This window comes from Nelumbo lutea, chromosome 3 (assembly GCF_056320005.1).
Source record: "Nelumbo lutea isolate HS-2025 chromosome 3, American lotus-T2T, whole genome shotgun sequence".
Taxonomy (NCBI): Eukaryota; Viridiplantae; Streptophyta; class Magnoliopsida; order Proteales; family Nelumbonaceae; genus Nelumbo; species Nelumbo lutea.
The window spans coordinates 22,247,875-22,266,872 of NC_142686.1; the positions used below are offsets into that span (position 1 = coordinate 22,247,875).

At 39.4% G+C, this 18,998-nt stretch overlaps 1 protein-coding gene across 2 annotated transcripts in view; it reads right to left on the minus strand.

The window, feature by feature from the left end:
- LOC148863546 (methionine aminopeptidase 1B, chloroplastic-like) overlaps nt 1-16,332 on the minus strand; it is a 40,342-nt gene extending 24,010 nt beyond the window's left edge. Inside the window, exons 1-7 of one of the 2 annotated variants that reach the window (XM_088981006.1) lie at nt 15,204-16,332; nt 15,020-15,104; nt 12,631-12,868; nt 8,351-8,512; nt 8,194-8,235; nt 5,917-5,988; nt 5,673-5,752 (exon numbers count right to left, since the gene is read on the minus strand). In XM_088981006.1, the coding sequence (XP_088837132.1) occupies nt 5,673-5,752; nt 5,917-5,988; nt 8,194-8,235; nt 8,351-8,512; nt 12,631-12,868; nt 15,020-15,104; nt 15,204-15,339 (815 nt within the window). In that variant the 5' untranslated portion in view covers nt 15,340-16,332. The remainder of the gene's footprint in view (nt 1-5,672; nt 5,753-5,916; nt 5,989-8,193; nt 8,236-8,350; nt 8,513-12,630; nt 12,869-15,019; nt 15,105-15,203) is intronic. The other variant, XM_088981007.1, reaches the window with a different exon arrangement.
- Nucleotides 16,333-18,998: the final 2,666 nt, after the last annotated feature.

Sequence of the window (18,998 nt, forward strand, 5' to 3'; positions counted from 1 at the left end):
GGTTCTCTTCTCCTCCTTGCTACTTCGAGTATAGCTCTTCAGATTACATGGTATCAGAGCATTAGCTCCTTCCTGGTTTCAGCAGGTGCACTCTCTTCTCTTGCTGTCTTTTCATCTTCTCTCTTCCTTTGCTGGGTTGCTGCAGTAAAGACCTAGGAGTGTAAGAGAGTAAAGCAAGTTCGAACCTAGGGTTTCTCTTGGTTGTAGGACTCAAGGGAAGTAAGACCCAGAAGTAGATGTCCTACTAGATTATTTCCAACAAGTAGTAGCTATTGGGCTACTAAGAGAGGTCTGTATAGGACAGACCTGGTTGAGGGCTGATTCAGCAGTCCTAGCACTAGCCGAGAGGGGGAGAACTTCCTCTACAGTTGCAGCTTCGTGCTCCAGAAAGACTTGTGCAGAACAAGTGGTAAAGACTTAGCTTCTTCTACAGTTGCAGTTTCGGTGCATCAGCTTCTACAGTTGCAGTCTCGGTGCATCAGCAAGACTCTTACAGAACTGCGGCAACTTCAGTTACAGATTTTCTTCAGGTCGGTTATCAGCCCTACTCTTGGACTGAACTGGTTCAGTTACAGACCTTTACTTTTTACTAGAACTGCAGCAACTTTTGCACCACACAGTTGCAGCCTTAAACTTTTACCAGCATTGTGAACTGGTTCAGTTACAGACCTCTACTTGCTACTGTACCCGAACTGCGGCATAGAAGGCCTCTGGGAAGAGCTTGACCACCACTTGATTTTGGATTGGGAAAATGCCAATGATAAGGGGAGGCATGACAAGCAGATTGAGGAGGGCAGAGCCTTCAAGTTTCTGGCAGGTCTTGACCCTGTATATGAAGGTATAAGGTCACAGATTCTAGGGAGAGATGAATTACCTGAGCTTCACCATGTCTACTACTTGGTGAGGAATGAAGAAGTAAGGAGAAAGGAGATGCAAGTTGACTCCCAGACACATTCAATAGAACTACCTGGAGAACATTCAGCCTTAGTCTCCACTAAGGGGAATAGATTTTCAGACAAGAAGTCCCTCAAGTGTAGCCATTGTGGTGGTGAGAAACACACAAAGGAGAAATGTTTGGTCTTGTACCCTCATCTGAAGCCAGCTGCTCTGAGAAAGGACAAAAGGCAACATAAGGGCCACACAGCAAGTGGGAATCTTGCCACCAACAACAGTAGTGACAACTCACAGAGTACTCAGACAGTGTCCTCTTCCACCGCAAGGCATGTTGCCGACTCCTCTGGACCAAGTACTTCGGGCTTCACAGCTAGTGAGGTAGAGGTTCTCAGTCGGGCATTAGCCCGTCTGAAGAACAATTCTTTAGCTTCCACCTCTCTTGCCAAATCAGGTACAGCCTCTGCATTTAGTGCAACTAGTTCCATTAATTCTACCTCTTGGGTGATTGATTCCGGAGCCATTGACCATATGACACATATGTCCTCCTTATTCTCTACATATCATTTGTTGTCTGGCCAGAATAAGATGAGAGTAGCTGATGGGTCCCTCTCCACCATCTTTGGAAAGGGGGTGGTTGACCTAAGCAAGGATCTCTCTCTTAAATCAGTCCTACATGTTCCTAGTCTTACCTCAAATCTGTTGTCTGTTTCAAAGCTTGCAAAAAATTTGAACCTTGACGAGGATAACGATTGGAAGTGGTCATGAGTATGGGGGCCTCTACTATTTTGATGAAGATGCCAGCTCAGCCTTGCAAGCTTCTACTACTAGTCTGGAATGTGTGGAGTCAATAGCTAGGCTGCACTTGTGGCATGCTAGGCTAGGTCATTTGTCTTTTTCTTCTTTAGCAATATTGTTTCCCGAATTATGTAAGGGCATTCCGAGTCAGAGTTTAATTTGTGATGTGCCAAATGTCAAAACAATGCAGATCAATGTATCCAATTTTTAGAAATGAAATTCAAGCCCCTTTTGATTTGGTTCATTCTGATGTTTGGGGTCCTTCTCCCATTGTTTCCATTGATGGCTTCCGTTACTTTATCAGTTTTATTGACTATTATTCTCGGTGCACTTGGATTTATTTGTTGAAAGGATGTGATGAAGTTCCCCGGATAACTATGATGTTTTGCAAGATGGTTGAAACACAATTCGATAAAAAAATCAAGCAATTCCATTCAGACAATGCAGTTGAATACTTTGAAAGATCCCTGAACTCATTCATGGAAGATGCATGCATGTTACATCAATCATCATGTGCTTACACCCCTCAGCAAAATGGGGTTGCTGAGCGCAAGAACAGGCACCTATTGAAGACAACTCGAGCCTTTCTTTTCCAGCACAATGTGCCCAAGCAATATTAGTCTCAAGCTGTTCTCATTGCATCATACCTGATAAATCGGATGCCATATAAGATACTGGGTATGAAGACCCCTTTCTTTGTTTTGTGTCCCACTCTTCCAGAATTTCCTCTTCCCCCACGGGTTTTTTGCTGTACATGCTTCATACATGTGAAGGATCCAAAGAAAACCAAGTTGGATCTTAAGGCTACAAAGGGAATATTTTTGGGGTACTCTCCTACACAAAAGGGGTACAAGTGTTATGATCCTGTCTCCAAGAAAAAATATGTCACCAAAGATGTAGTCTTTTTTGAGTCTCAACCCTATTTCCAGTCTTCTCAGAATCCTCTTCAAGGGGAGAGTAGTGGGATGGAAGAGGATTCTCATTCTCCCTTCTTTTTTTTCCCATTTCATCACCTTCCACTACTACTAGCTGTAACATTCCGGGTCAACCTAGTGAGACTCCCACTGTGCCAGTTACTTCTCCAGATTCGGCTGATGCTTCTGAAGGTTCTAGTGAACAAGAGAAAGAGATACTTACATATAGTAGAAGGTAGAAGGCCCCTCAACCTCATGATTGCAACCAGTTGAACTCAGATCAATCTGTCTCTGCAATCCAAGGTAATTCCGACTCACTCAATTCAGATTTGGATCTTCCTATTGCTCTCCGTAAGCATATTCGCTCTTGTACCACTCGGCATCCCATAGCTGATTATGTTTCTTACTCACACTTATCCCCTGCCTATCACTCATTTGTGTCTGCTCTTTCCTCTGTATGTATCCCTTCCAGGTATTTAGAGGCGGCATCTGATCCAAGGTGGAAAGAAGCCATGAATGAGAAGATAAAAGCCCTAATGAAAGCAAGGACGTGGGAATTGGTGAACCTGCCAGAGGGGAAAGGCATTGTTGGGTGCAAGTGGGTATTCACAATAAAGCACAGGGAAGATGGGTCAATTGAGAGGTACAAGGCCAGACTTGTGGCAAAGGGATTTACACAAAAGGAAGGAATTGACTACAAGGAAACCTTTGCCCCAGTAGCAAAGCTCAACACAATCAGGGTTCTATTGTCACTAGCAGCAAAATTCTCCTGGGGACTTCATCAGTTGGATGTGAAGAACGCCTTCCTAAATGGTGATCTTCATGAAGAGGTATTCATGGAACCCCCACCTGGATATGATGTTGGAAAGAATGTATGTAAACTAAGGAAAGCATTATATGGTTTGAAGCAATCTCCCCATGCATGGTTTGAGAGACTTTGTTTGGCCATGAAAAAAGTAGGGTACACTCAGAGCAGTGCAGATCATACATTGTTTACAAGGAGACAGGATGACAAACTTACAGCACTCATTGTGTATGTGGATGATATGGTGATTACTGGAAATGATGTGAAAGAGATGAAGAGGCTGAAGGAGTTCTTAGCTTCAGAATTTGATATCAAAGACCTGGGAAATCTGAGATATTTTCTTGGGATTGAAGTTGCTAGATCAAGAGAATGAATCTACATATGTCAAAGAAAGTATGTGCTAGATCTCCTAGAGGAAACAGGCATGATGGGGTGCAGGCCAGCAGACACTCCAATAGAACCAAGCCATGGATTACAAGAATCAATGGGTGAGGAATACTATAATAAGGAAAGGTACCAAAAATTGGTAGGAAAACTGATATATTTATCCCTTACTCAGCCAGACATTGCCTATGCAATGCATGTTGTTAGTCAATTCATGCACTCACCAAAGGCCCTTCATATGAGAGCAGTGGAAAGAATCCTCAGACACTTGAAGACTTGCCCAGAGAAAGGAATTCTATTCAGAAAAAACAGCAGACTTGAAATTGAAGCCCACACTGATGCTGATTGGGCTGGGTCTGTTGGAGACAGAAAATCAACCTCAAGTTATTGTACATTCTTGGGAGGAAACCTAGTCACATGGCGCAGTAAGAAGCAGAATGTTGTGGCTAGATCAAGTGTAGAAGCAGAATACCGGGTTATGGCACACTGGGTTGCTGAACTCTTATGGCTCAAAACTTCCTTAATGAGCTTGGTATCAAGTCTGAGGGTCCTCTCAAGCTGTATTGTGATAATAAAGCTGCTATCAACATTGCCAACAATCACGTACAACATGACAGGACAAAACATATTGAAATTGATCGACACTTTGTCAGAGAGAGAATTATTTCAGGAGAACTCAGTGTACCTTATACTCCATCAGAGATGCAGATTTCAGATGTATTAACAAAAGGGCTGGCATCAACAAAGTTCAGGGACATACTTGGCAAGCTAAACATGATTGATATCCATGCTTAGCTTGAGGGGGAGTGTTAGAATGTTAGAGTGATGTTCGGTTGATAAGAGTTCTTATTAGCCCAGTCTTATGTTTAACTTATCTTGTAACTGGGCCTGTGTTAATGGGCCTAATCCTGTTTAGTGATTTAAGTCATCTGGGTGTCCCATCACTAATCAGGGGCATCCCAGTAATTTCTTGTACCTTGTACTATATTCATCTATAAATAAAAGACTGGTCGACTGCCTAGTACAGTTCGACATACTCTTCAGTTCTGTAGTTCTCTTCTCCTCCTTGCTACTTCGAGTATAGCTCTTCAGATTACAAAAATAACAAATGTAATCCATGAAAATTTCAAATTATGGCAAATGAGACACCTCAGTGATGTTAAATAGCCAATATCTTTGCAAAAGGAGGGAGGGAGGGAGGGAGGGAGGGAGGGGGAGAGAGAGAGAGAGAGAGAGAGAGAGATGTTACAATAGATGGACTGTATTTTATCATAAGAATGGCTATTAAATGTTTCATTTACCATTATTTACTATATTGAATAATAATCGCAAATAATTCAATGAAAAGCACATCGTATAATCAATATAAAAATAACCAACCAATTACTTGCCAACCAGAACAATGCTTTCTTTTAATAGCTAAAAATAAAAGCAATTATGTACCCCTCAATGATTAAAAAAAAAAAACTTATGATAGGATAGTCGTACATATGGTAATATAAACTGGCATTTTGGGTGGGTTATGGGCATACACTTTACTAACATGACTGACAACCATTTGGACAGTTTAATATCTAGATGTCAGAGTTGGAATGACTAAAATCAGTGACTAGGCACTATTTCATGACAATATATGCATTACAGAAACCATGATGTAGACATCCCACAGTACATAAAAATAAAATAAATAAATAAAAACTAGTCCTCAATTGTAAATCTTGTACTAATCCCTTATTCGTACTAATATTTTCATGTACCTTCATAAAATAAGCAGTTGTACATTCTCCAAACATACAACTAGCATAAGCAATGTAATTATTGAAATCTTGAAATCAGTGTAATCTTGATGCTAGTGTAACTATAAAAATATAAGCTACTACCTTATCGTCTTTCCAATGTTCATAAAGTTGGCACCATCTTTACACACAGATATGGCCCTCTCCAAGCACTCTTCAGTTACCTGATAACAAGAACTAGTGAATTGAGACCTAGGTAGAAAAATATCAATAAATAAGATGGTTATGAGAAACAGGATAAAAGCTATGAAATGGAAAAAAAAATGAATTTCCATAGATGTTGGAAAACATAGATTAAGTATTCATAAAGTCAAGAATGAAATTATACCTTCACAAGGCGTTTTGTAGCATCATCAACATTACCACAAAGAAATGTCTTTGAGGTATCCCCATGATAACCCTAAAATTCAAATCGATAAAAGTGCATAATAAAGAGAAACACTAGCCCTGAAGAATAAATGACAAGAAATAAGAAATGCTTTAGATACTGTAAATTATCAAGATCAAAGGGAACTGCAAAATTTTGCATCCTTTTAACTTGTTATACATTTGTATTATGTTCAATAAGTTTTAATTAAAAGGAAGAAAAACTTGAAAAAGAAATATATTTAAACAAGCCACAATGCCTTTATTCACCTGAAGGCTATGTGATGCCCTGATAATATTGCTTGAGCTATTATTTTCACTTTCTAGTTGGTCTCCAACTGTCCATAGAATGGAGCAGTTGTTACTCAAGCAGATTATTAGCTCTTTGTGAATGATGATCAGTCCTAATTCCTAAAGAGTTGTGGAGCTGGGGAGGTTAGGTAAAGGAATCTAAAAATGAGAAGCTAACTCAAGAAGTGATTACTAGTCAGAATCTAGTTAAAAAATACAAAAAGAAAGATTAATGCAATTGCCATGATCTACGATCATGGGAAATCATAGATCAGACAGCATGCCTCTGTCAGGTGGAAGAGAACAAGATCACCAGGTCTTAAGGTTCTGAAATGATTGGCTATCAGTAGCTTGCCAGAGATTTTCTTAGTCAATTGAGATATAAAATGGAATGGTTTCATTTTCAATTTTTTCAATAACTTGAAGAAGAGAGGACTAAGAAAAATTCTAGGAATACTTTTTTTTTGGAAAAGGTAAAATAATTTTATTCAGCTCCAAAAAAAATACAAGCTGGCTTCAGACCCAGAAGGGCAGCCTAAAAACCACAGCAGTTACACTCTCCACCAGGACTTAGAGCAAGAGAAAGAAGACAAATTCAGACTTTTGAATTCCTCAGATACAGATATCCAAGAAATCAGCTTGCCCACAGCTCTCTGAGTGATATCTTCAGGACTTTTAGCTTTATTACAGAAAATTCTATTTTTTTTTTTTTGATAAATGAGTGAGATTTTATTAAACCAGCAAATAAGAGTTACATGCAACCCGTGGAAAGGCACGAGATGCGACCTTTCCTTAGAAGCTAATTACAGAATTATAAGTACAAAAGAAATTACACTGAAGCCCAAAATAAAGTATCCCGGGAAACCCCTTGTTTTGCAAGTGAATCAGCCAATGAGTTTGCTGATCTGCCCTACCCACTGAACTCTGATTGTCATATTCCTTGTTAACCATTTAACCTTTTTGAGAAGATCTCTAAAACCCCAAATCACAGTGTCTGGATCCTTAAGCCAGCCCACTATCACCTGGGAATCCCCTTCAATAATCAGAAAATTCTACTATTCCTCTCAGCCCAAATAGACCATAAGAAAGCAGCAGGAATAATCCTCCACACCAGGCTCCCTTTCTTGCTTAGGCCTCTCACATCCCAACAACAGAGCAGATCCTTAACCGATCAAGGCATTACCCAACTGAAACCCAAGGCTCTGAGAAAGTGTCCCCAAATCTGAGAGGAAAATGGACAATGAATACATAAATGATCTGTCGATTCAGCATGTTGCACGCAAAGACTACATGAATGATCCATAACCTGGATGCCCCTTCTCACCAGATTAACTCTGGAAAGATTTCCAAGGGGAACTACCCCAACATAGGGGGGATCCCTAGATCTCCAGTTACCCCACTCCACCCCATCTGTATTCTAGGAATACAGATTGGGTTTAATCTTAATAAATACTATTTTGTTATAACAGAATTGGATCCGGATGTCTTTGTTTCTTTATAAGTTTTATGAGCTTTAAGTAGTTAAAGTTTGAGGGGTATGTAAAGGGATGATCACTGCTAGCCCATCCCGGAAGGACTAGCCCTCCCAGCCTGGAATTATATGATATATATATAGTCTTTAGACCAAGAAACCCAGTTGCCCGGCACTGGCCTGGACCAGCTTAGGATCAACCTTAGGTACATGCAGCAAGCTGACCGTGGATTTGTGTACCGACCAGCTTGACTCAACGATGTTTTTGCTGCTGAAACTTCAGCAGCAGAACCGTCCTCAGCCTCCAAGTTCTAAACTGATAAATACATTCTTAGGAAAAAAATCTGCTAAACATATGGCAATTAGAAGTGGAAATTGGAAGACATAGCACTGGTAAAAATAAATGAATGACAACGGACAAGAACCAGTAGCAGTATATGTGAATAACCTTTAGCAAGGAACTATTCATGAACATACATTCAAGAAGACAGTGACATCTATGTTTATTATGTCGCCATCCTGCACAAAAGATCACCATCAATGTAAAAGACTGGATACCCAAGTGTTAAGTTTTACCATGTAAAGCATATCACGAAAATAAGGAATTAATGATAAGAAAGAAAGCACAGAAAACCTGTAGCAGGCGTGAGTCAGGTATTCCATGACACATGCACTCATTAACTGATGTGCATACACTTTTTGGAAACCCTCCATAGCCAAGAGGTGAAGGGTAAGCCCCGGCATCAATAATCATCTTGTGCACTGCTTTGTCAATTTCGTCTGTTGTTACTGATGGCTGATAAAGACATTGGAACATGTAATAGCAAATCTTTTTTATAAAAACCATGTCATGTTAGCCAAACACAAGATAAGGTTATAACAACCCAAAGTACCAAATTTAACAATTTAACAAGCAGACCAAAATCATATTTAAAAGGTAGCATATTCATCAGTAAAGGGAAATACATACAGAAGCACACTCTTCCTGTTGCTTAAATGAATAAAATGATTAACAAGAAATGAGCACAAAACATTATAACCTTTTTCTGCATTGAAAGCAAGATAACCAGATATGCATGAATAGAAGAATACTTAAAGTCCACCAAAATCTATGCAAAAGCATCTATAATACTTTTTTTTATTTAATTTTTTGATTGGGTGTTACCTATATTCTTTGTGATATTTGTCTTTATCAATGAACTTTCTTTCTATTTATTATAAGAAAAATCTAGAATATGAGCATGGGAAGATCCTATAGTTTCTAAGAAGATATGCAGTACAATCAGATTAAGATGAACCTATAAGAAAAAAGAAGACTGCACATTAATCTATCATTTTCCTTTTTTGTCTTTTTTTCCCTTTTATCAATAAAAAATTATTAAACTTCAAAATAACCTACAGAGATTAAGAGAAATAAAACCAAAAAAAATAAAAGAAACAGAAAATTAGAGAAGAGATTGAATTTATATGGTTCATTTAGAAGAGCAATCTGTGGGAGGAAGTATCAATCTATTATCAAATAAACACCCCTAGATACTGGCCAACCTCCTTGATCTCACTCAAAACCCTATTCTAGACCATTCGATGACTTAAACAATCCCAATATACAATGATTCTAAAATCTTAGATAGACTCCTTGTACTCCAGAATTGTACAATAATGCAAGATATATTATAACCTCAAATAAACACCCCTATATCCTACAACACACAAGAGGATAAAATACACATACAAGGAAGCCCAAATAATGGACAGGAGCAACCACCCATAAAAGATAAGCATACACTAAACACTCTAGGAAATATGCAGTTTTTTTTTTTTTTGATAAATGAAATATGCAGTTTTTTATCAGAAGAAATGTACAACTCAAGCTCAACTCAACTAAGCCTCATCCCACTGAGAAATGTACAAGTCAAAACTCAGAAAAAAAAAAATGAAAACTATCCCAACATGAACAAGCTCTAATACAGCTCAGGTCTTCCTAGACCTTAGTTTCCTCCTTTGATAACGACTAACCGGCTGATAACCCTCAAGGCCATGGCATGAGCTTCTCTAATATAATGTCTCATTGATCACAAACCCAAAAACCAACTGCTCATCCAACAAATTACCACTCAAGCCTCACCCTCAACCTCCATCCTGGTTAAGTCCCAAAGAGAAGAGAAGTTGATGGCTATGAATAAAAGATAAAGAACTCAACATGCAAAGCCACCTTTTCCAAAAGGTCCTGAATACACCATCAGAATGGCTCCCTATATCTCTGAAAGTTTCACCAATCGCAGATGGCCCCAAGTAAAAACTTTTCTGTTTCATTCACCATTACTACAAGCAACAACACTATTGGCAATCAATTCCAAAGCCCAATCCAATCTACTCTTTTTTGGCTGGTAGATAGGTAAAGATAATTGAAAGTGTTTCAAAAATGTATTAAAAAGTTTGTGCAAATGATGAATCTGGATCCATCAAGATCCAATTGATTTTGTTCTCACAGTATTGGAATAAGTCAAGACACCTAATTTGAAATAATCAGCTCACCTTACTTGTATTTCCATGGCAATAACTACCACATTGTAATATGATATTATCACATCCAGCCACATCAATCAAAACCATAGTCGTCAAGGCGACGCCTAGGTGTCTAGGCACTTTTTGGGGCTCGCCTCGCCCAAATGCCATGACATTTATATATAAATTCTTCAAGTTTCTTATATTTTTTATATTTTATTCTTATAATATTAAGGTAAGTAAGATACATTCAATCATTCTGTTTATTTCTTTCATAAAATAATATATTTTTTATTAGTTTCTTATTTCGTTAGGGTTCTGATAGCTTCTTTCTTTGAAAAGTAAAAGGCAAAAATTAAATTAAAAAGAGAACAAGGAAAGCAAGATACATCCTCCAACAGTGCCAAGGAGGCACCACACATCAACAACTCACCCACATGACCAAACAGCACAAAACACAAAGAAAACAGCCACACAAACATTTTAATGAGAATGATTAAAAACATGAGAAAAGGCAACACTGCCAAAACACCATCATGAAAATTTATTCCTCATCAAAAATTGATTCTTCCTCCCCTCCTTCCTCATTCCAAATTTCTCCCCCGTTCCCTGTAAAGGATTTTGAAAAACTCTCATCCTTCCTCCTTTTTACCAACTCCTCAAAAGCCCTGCCTCCCAAGAAGAACAAACCCAACAATTTTCCAATTTCTGCTTCCCTGTCAACAAGTTTTTTATATCCATGTCTTCTTGCTTCACCTACTCATTTGACACCACCTCCCCCTCCACCCCACTTTCCTTTCTAACTTCCTCACCTCCTTTACTATTAATTGGTTCCTCCCCTAAAGGGATCACCGAGAGAACCTGTTTTCTTTCCAAGACCTTGCTTTCCTTACCAGGGAATACAGCTCTTTGAACTTTTGAATTAAGACTCCGTCTATTGTAAACCTTTGTAAGTTTATTGGTTGGGCCTGCCCCAATTATACCATCCTTAAGACGCACCTTTGTGACATGCACAATGTGAGTCTTGTTCCAAATTCTTGTCTTCTTCGTAGCCAACACTGGAGCATCTGCCTTAGAAGGTATGCTCCACCCCTTCTTTTTCTTTTTCTTTTTCTTTTTTTTTTCAAACAAAAACAAGGGCTCAGCCCTTTCTTCTTTTTCTTTTTCTTTTTTTTGGAACAAAAAAGGGTCTCTGTCCCTTCTTTTTCTTTTTTTGGAATAAAAACAGGGGCTCCACTCCTTTTTATTTTTTTGGAACAAAAATAGGGTGGAACCCCTTCTTTTTCTTCTTCTTCTAGAACAAAAACAAGGGATCCTCCCTTTCTTCTTCATCATTTCTAAGGATTTTATTCATGCTTTATTTTTTCTATGAAAAAAAGGGGTTATACCCCTTCTTTTACTAATATTTCTATGATAAAAACAGGGGCTCAGCCCCTTATTGTTCTGTCCTTTTCTGAACATTAAGCAACGCCTAGGAAACTAGGCAATTAAGCGCTCTCTTGTTGCCTAGGTTTGTCTTGGCGCCTTGAAAACTAGGATCAAAACATGATCAATTACCCATTGCATTTTTCCTGTAGTCAAATTTAACATAGATCACTTCCTAATTTAACATTCGTAAAGTTCAGTTTAGTCTTTTCTCTTAGTAAATTTATAACTTGGTTGACTCTCTACATTACAAATTCTCAATTTCTGGCCTTAACACTTCCTAGCTTAACATTCATAAAGTTTAGTTTAGTTTTGATATTTATAACTTGGTTGATTTCCTAGATTACAAATTCTCCATTTCTGGCCTTATTTTAAGGGAACCAATGTCATCAAATCACCAACCAATCAACTGGAACTGACTAATCAGTTGAGGGGTCATACTAACTACATTAGAAACTAGTCGGTCAGTACACATGATGAAATTACCTATGAACACTAACCATTGTATAGGTGTATAGGTTGACTAATAACTAGTCCACTTAGTTGACCATAAATTTTATTTACAGCTTTATTTGTTATGAATGGCAATTGCTTTTAGCATATCCAATCATAGATGGTTGGCTGATGGCGTATAAAATCCAAAGAAGGTCTAAAGTAAATAGATTTTTTTTTAAAGTAAAAGAGATATGGTTGAGTAGTTCTTTCAGGTCTTCTTTCAATGGCTGGTTTGCTCGCATGGAGTTTCAATTTTCATATCAAGGAAATGACTTTATTCAAATGAACAATTTGATGACAAAAGGATGAATTATATCAACATGCATATTTTAATTACATGAACTTCCATTTCGAAGAGAAGAAATCTATGATTATTGATTAGTATGCATCACATATAGAACAGAGAACACTAACCTATGTTTGTGAGTGGGAGAACTTAGGGTAAAATACAGAGAAAGTAATCAGATAAAAATAAGAAGTAATTCTCACCCTAATGAGTGTCCCTGCATAGTCTAGGACACGAGCAGCAAGCTCACATGCAGCCTTCATGTGAGGAATTCCCTCAGCATCATGAATCTGATGTTCACTGGACAGTTCAGGCAACAAAGTTGTATTCAAATAAGGAGGCTTTGGAATGTGATCTGGCACAGGAAGACGTGGTGAGACCTTTCCACGCCTTAAAGGTGGCCTTCTCCTGAAACGTGTTGTTGTTCGAAGTTCACGCTCTCTGCAAGTGAGTAGATAATGACCACAAAAAGGAACATAGAGATCACTTAATGACAACATGATTTCCATAATAAACAGAACAAACTAATTTAAACCAGACAAAGATGGAAAAAGAAAAAAAAAACATAAGAAATGGCATAACAAGTACCTACATTACTAGCATACCTCAAACTAATGGTCTAGAAGTATCGTTACCGACTCAACGGTTGGCATAATACTTCAGTAATGTGCTGATGAATGATGATGCTCCAAGCTCAAATTTTCAGGAAAAAATGTTGCAATTTTACAAAATCCTTCATAGATAGACACAGTTGAGGACAGTATCCCCTCAAGCAGCTGTTTATTATGTTCATCCCAAATACCCAGCATCACAGCATGAATATGGAAAATCTAGACCCTCAACCTCAGGACACAACAAGAGGTAGTCAACTATAACTACCAACTGTCATCCCCTTGTAATAGCATCTAGAAAAATGCCCTTGATTTTTCCTAGCATAGACCTAATAATCACCAGATCAAAAATGCTATGACATTTTGTTTTTTAACATTGAAAATTCTTGATATACCATATCTTTGGTCTATTAAATTGCAGTATTCTTTTTCAATGAATTGGCACAGTAAAGTGAGAGAAAGAGAGATTCAAGACTCAAGAGATGCAAATGATCAAATCCCTAACCTCTACCTACCTGAGAAGATAAGAGAAGACAAAGTGGGTTAAAGGCTAAACTACTTTAATTCTCAAAGCTTGAAGCTATGAGGACTAGACATCTGAATAGGCATGCATATGGTGTTTTTCCTTTCTTCCTTCCTTCTTCTCATTTTTGGGGTGGGCTTGCATGGAAATATCTGGATTTTTTATCAGAGCAATATTCAGCTGCTGCAGCCAGCGTAATTGGGGCCATGCTACAGCCTTTAATGGAAAAGGAATATTTTTCAGATATGATGTCACACATCATTCGGGGGCATGTCTTTCTTTCCATGCACCTCAGGCACTAGGAATCCCTTGCCCTTGCACCTTTTGATTTTAAAACAGTTGGGCAAATAGATGATCCCTTCATGTCTATTGAAGACAAATAACTGCATCCAAATGGAGTGATATGGAAATTTGAGGGTTCCAGAGTACAGAGCAGGGAACAGAAAGAGCATGCTTTAAATTTTGTGAGAAGATATAGAAGCCTATCATGTTATGTGGTATTAGGTATTATTATTGATAAAATGTTTGGTATATCTTAAGGTTAAAGCTAAAGGTAGGACGAATGCTTCACAAACTCAGCCACTAGCTCATATTCTGCAAGCTGTGTAAGGAAAGAGTCTTATTGGTCAAAAAATTGCAATGAAAGAGTCTCATAAGGTGACCTTAGGACCTTATCAATCTGCTCCCTCTTTTCAAATCATGATATATACTAAAGTGTGCCATTTCCACAACCTGTATCCAACAGATTTTTGCATAATTCTCACATCAAAAGTATATGATGAACATTTTTTCATGTCCAGAAAATATCTGCATGCTCCAACCTAGTAACCTAACCATAATGTACTTCATTTCCTTTCAGCATAATTAATTTGGACATGCATTAGATATCCCTAAGACTACTTTACTTTAATTACCACTGATAATATGATGATATGTTGTATATTTTGTTGATCCCAAAGTAATTCATATACTGAAGACTTTTCAGACAAAAAAAAAATCAATCCAATTGAATAAATTAATAAACTACAATGAATCTTTTTTGAATGGTCAAAAACAAGGACAATGTTCTTTGAGAAATAATCTATTTATTTGATGGTTAGAGGTATTCAACCAGATTGGTTTTTCATCTAATAGATCTCTTACATCGGGCCTACAGTATAAAAGGTTCAATTCAAGAAGATACTCTACCTATAAAATAAAATAGGCATTACCATACCCATGGTAGTACAGCGGTTAATGAATGTCTTTCCTATTATTTTTTTTCGTTGTTTTCTCATTTTATTTGTTCTTCTATTCTTTTCCAAGTTTTGGTCTTTCAGAGTTTCACTTTCCCATAAGAGATTACCAACATTTACAAATTCAAGCATTATGCTAACTTGGGTTAGGAAAAAAAAAACCCTACACACTCTTATTATAATAGAAAGAAAAAAAAAAAAAAAAAAGAGTGCAGCAATATACCTCTTAATTCTCATGGCCTCTTCCAACCCTGATATCCTCTTCGAAATGATTACAAGATTCTTTGGAACAAACTGCCTTTGTTTTCCTGAATTGCACAATAAAGAAGTAATAGTAAACTAACGACGAAACAGACAGGAAGGTGCCAGTGATTGCAAAGGAGACCTAGTGGATAGAGTAGACGAACCTGAGAGAGTGGAAGGTGAGAAATTCTTCAGTGGAGGACCGATGAAAAGAGTAGGCGACGACAAGGAGTCCCCAAGAAAGGAAGATGAGAGTTGCAGAAACGATGTCGCATGAGAGATCGAAGCAGCGGACGCCATGGCCAATTTGGCAAGTGTTTTCCCGGGAAACTTTTGAAACTTGGCAGCGGGGAAACTGGAAATATTAACGACCAATCGGTTCTGTGATTTTTGAACCTCTTTTGATTTTATCGATTTCTCTCCTCCACCAATAGAAAACGGATAATGTTAAGCAAGTTAGCCACCGTTTGGGAGTGATTATTTTTTTGGGTAAAATACAAAAACCTCCCTGGAGTTTCTGAATCATAAAAATCTCTCCAATAATTTTATTTTAGCAAAAATCTTTCCTCTATTTTTTAAAAATTTAACAAATACCTCACTTCCATTAATGACCAAGACAGAATATTAAAACGATGATATTCAAACGGCAGTAGTGGCTACTATGACTACCTCATACCACAGCTGCAAGTATGGTCCTCATTTTTCTCAATCACTCTCTCTCTCTCTCTTCCCTTCCTCCTCATCTCCCATCGTTGGAATTTCTTCGCCAACACCCCCTCGGTTATCGATTTCATCTATTAGAGCAGCAGTAGTGGTTGTGCTACTATGACCACCTCATACCACTGCTGCAACCATGATCCCCATTTTTTCTCAATCTCTCTCTCTCTTTTCTTCCCTCAGTTCCTTCCATTTGTAACCTAAAGCCACCGCCTCTTTACTTCTACAAATCCATCCTCGGTTTTTCATCCGTCGACTAGCTCTGAATCTCTAGACTCCCTCTTATTTTTTTCTCCCATTATATTTACATTTCTTTTCTCTAGCATTTTTTTTCTTTTATTTTATTGGCATACCTCTCCACCATGCTTTCCTCCTGTAACGCAAGAAAACAGAGTACCGTTCCTGCCTATTGCTAAACAAAATTCCCAGTATCATCGTTGGACGTCAGACAGTTCAAATTGTCATCCATGTCATTTTCGTTGAAACAAAGATTGGCTGTTAGACTGTTAGTAACAAATTCTCAGACGTGTTCCCCTCTCCCCGACTGTAACACATGGCGGCAATTGAATTCGATATGAGAATTCCTCACTGACGGCCAACCCACCATCATATCCATAACCTTTTAGGGTAAAAATATAATTATACATGTTTTCTGTCTTGGTCATTTGTTGAATTTTTTAAAAATAAAGGAGAGGTTTTTGCTGAAGTGAAACTATAGGATTGTGAGAAACTTCAGAAAAGAATTTTGTATTTTATCTTAAATAACCTTATTTTCTTTTACAAATGCTTTAGAGTGCAAATAAAAATAATGCAAATTCTGATTTAATTTTGTTTTGGGTTTTACTTTATTCTCCTTCAAGTCTACTTCATTTATAGTGCAATCAAAACAAAATAAATTTGCACTTTCATGATTTTGCATCCTCTTTCTCCTTCCTTTCTATCTTCTCTTGACGAGGAAACACAATAGAATCAGACGCCCTTTCTATCTTATATCTTTTTTTCATCTTCTCAGGTGTCGTCCGTTGCCAATAAGGAACCAGTCAGCAGTCAGCTAGGAGTGCCTGGATCGTGCCGCATCATTTGGCACTATCTTTGGGAAACGCTTCTAAAATCCTTCCTCCAAGATTTTACAGCACTTCTCTTCCAAAAACTTAGCATTCTTCATGACTTCTTCCAGCAACGTCAGGCATGGCAACAGCCAAAACGCTAGTGGGGAGCAGCCCCAGCTTCCTACAGTTTGCATTGGACAGTTTATCGTCCCCCTCACCATGGATGGAATCCCCAGTCTGAATGTGCCTCTTACAGTGGCACCCGCCATTGCTCCGCTCCCTTCTACTATAGGAGCAACCCCTACTGAACCCTCGGTTGTGCCCCTAATGGCCAACCTGAACCAACTGGAGGACTTAATGCAATGTATGTGGTCCATGCAGGCTCAAATGCAACAGTTCCAACAATTTCAACTCTACCAACAACAAGTGTTGCACCAGGTTTCCCAGTATCAGTACCAGCAGCAGTTTCCTTCTCTGCCTTAGGCCTAGGTGTCGCTTCCACCTTGGCACCCACCCCTAAAGCAGACTAAACCAACCCGCCGGAGTAAGCGGCCTCGTCGAGAAGAAGCCTCCCAGATCCAAGATCCAACCAAGAGCCGCACCTCTTCTCGTAACAAGAAAGAGAGGTCGGTCGCCATCTCGGCACCCGCCTCACAGCCTGTGGGCGGGTCAGGGGCCTCTCACCCAACAAAGTCCGTGTCACCACAACCTTCACAATTCAAGCTCCCGTTAGTAGACAACCCATTCGAGATCCTAGCAGCGGACTACAGACAGGGCCCTTCGGTCCAGAGCCGTCGCCAGCAGTCCGAGCTTATCGAGCTCGGCAACACCGAGGCATCGAGCACCAATGCCAAATCAGCAAAGCAGCAGCGAAGGCGCCAACGAGCTTTCCAAACAGCTTCCAGAGCCTCTCCCGAGCTCAAAGGAAAGGAGGAGGTGTGCTCAGTTGAAGTGAAAACTACCCCCTCCTCTCGATTTCTTCCCCGTTATCTCGAGAACTCCTTGTTGCCCACATGCCAAAGGATTTCAAGCTCCCTCTTATAGACAAGTATGATGGGTCTTTCGATTTAAATGACCATGTGGATGCCTTCCAGTCCCAGATGCACCTGGCACGGGCTAGCGAGTCCTGCATGTGCATCGCCTTTTCCACTACTTTCAAAGGAATGGCTCGCACTTGATACCGAAACCTTGCGCCAGGATCGATAAGAAGTTGGGCGCAGTTCGTGCAGGTCTTCACCTCCCACTTCGTCACCAACAAGAGATGCCCGCAAACTCAGGAAAGCCTCCTCGACATAGTGCAAAAGGAAGGGAAGTCCATCCGAAGCTACATCAAGTGGTTCAATGACGCTTACTTGTAGATACCCGACCTGGATCATGCGGTACACCTCACAGCAGCTAAGCGAGGTATCACCCATAAGGAGTTCAAGTAGCACATAGTTGTCAACCAACCCAAAACCGTAACCGAGTTCCTTAAGCTCGCGGATAGGTTTATTGGGACTGAGAAGGAGATCAACCAGAAGGGCGAACAGGCCCCAGAAAAAAAGAAAGAGGGAACCAGAACCCTCGTCTCAGGGCGACAACAGGAAGAAGAAGGACATAGCTCGGGGGGCAAGGCCAGTCTAGCCCTAGCAGCAAAAAGAGACTACACTCCCCTCAATACAAAAAGGGCTGAGATCCTCATGGCGATCAAGGACGCCCCGTATGTGAAGTGGTCGCCTCGGCCGAAGGCCGACCCTAGCACTTGGAATAAAAATTTGTATTGTAGTTTTCATAAAGATCACGGTCATAGTACTGAGAGTTGTAAAAACCTCTGCGATGAGATAGAAGAACTCATCCGTCGCGAATATTTATGAAATTTTGTGCAAAATAATAATAGTAATAATAATAATAAAGTAGGTCAACAAGGTGAGCAAGGCAGAGACGCCCTCGAATCCATCCGACAAGCAGAGCAACCGCAGAAGCAACCCCACGAAGAGAGACCAGTTCGAGGGATCATCCACGTTATAGTAGGAGGATCGATTGTGGCGGGTTGCACTTCAACAGCAACTCCCGCATCAACTCGTGAATCTGGCAGGGAAGAGCAGAACCCTCCAAAACGACCAAGGATAGAAGACCATATCTTCTTCACAGAGGACAATGCACGCAGGGTCCACTGCCCCCATGACGACGCGCTCGTCATAAAGATGAGGGTCA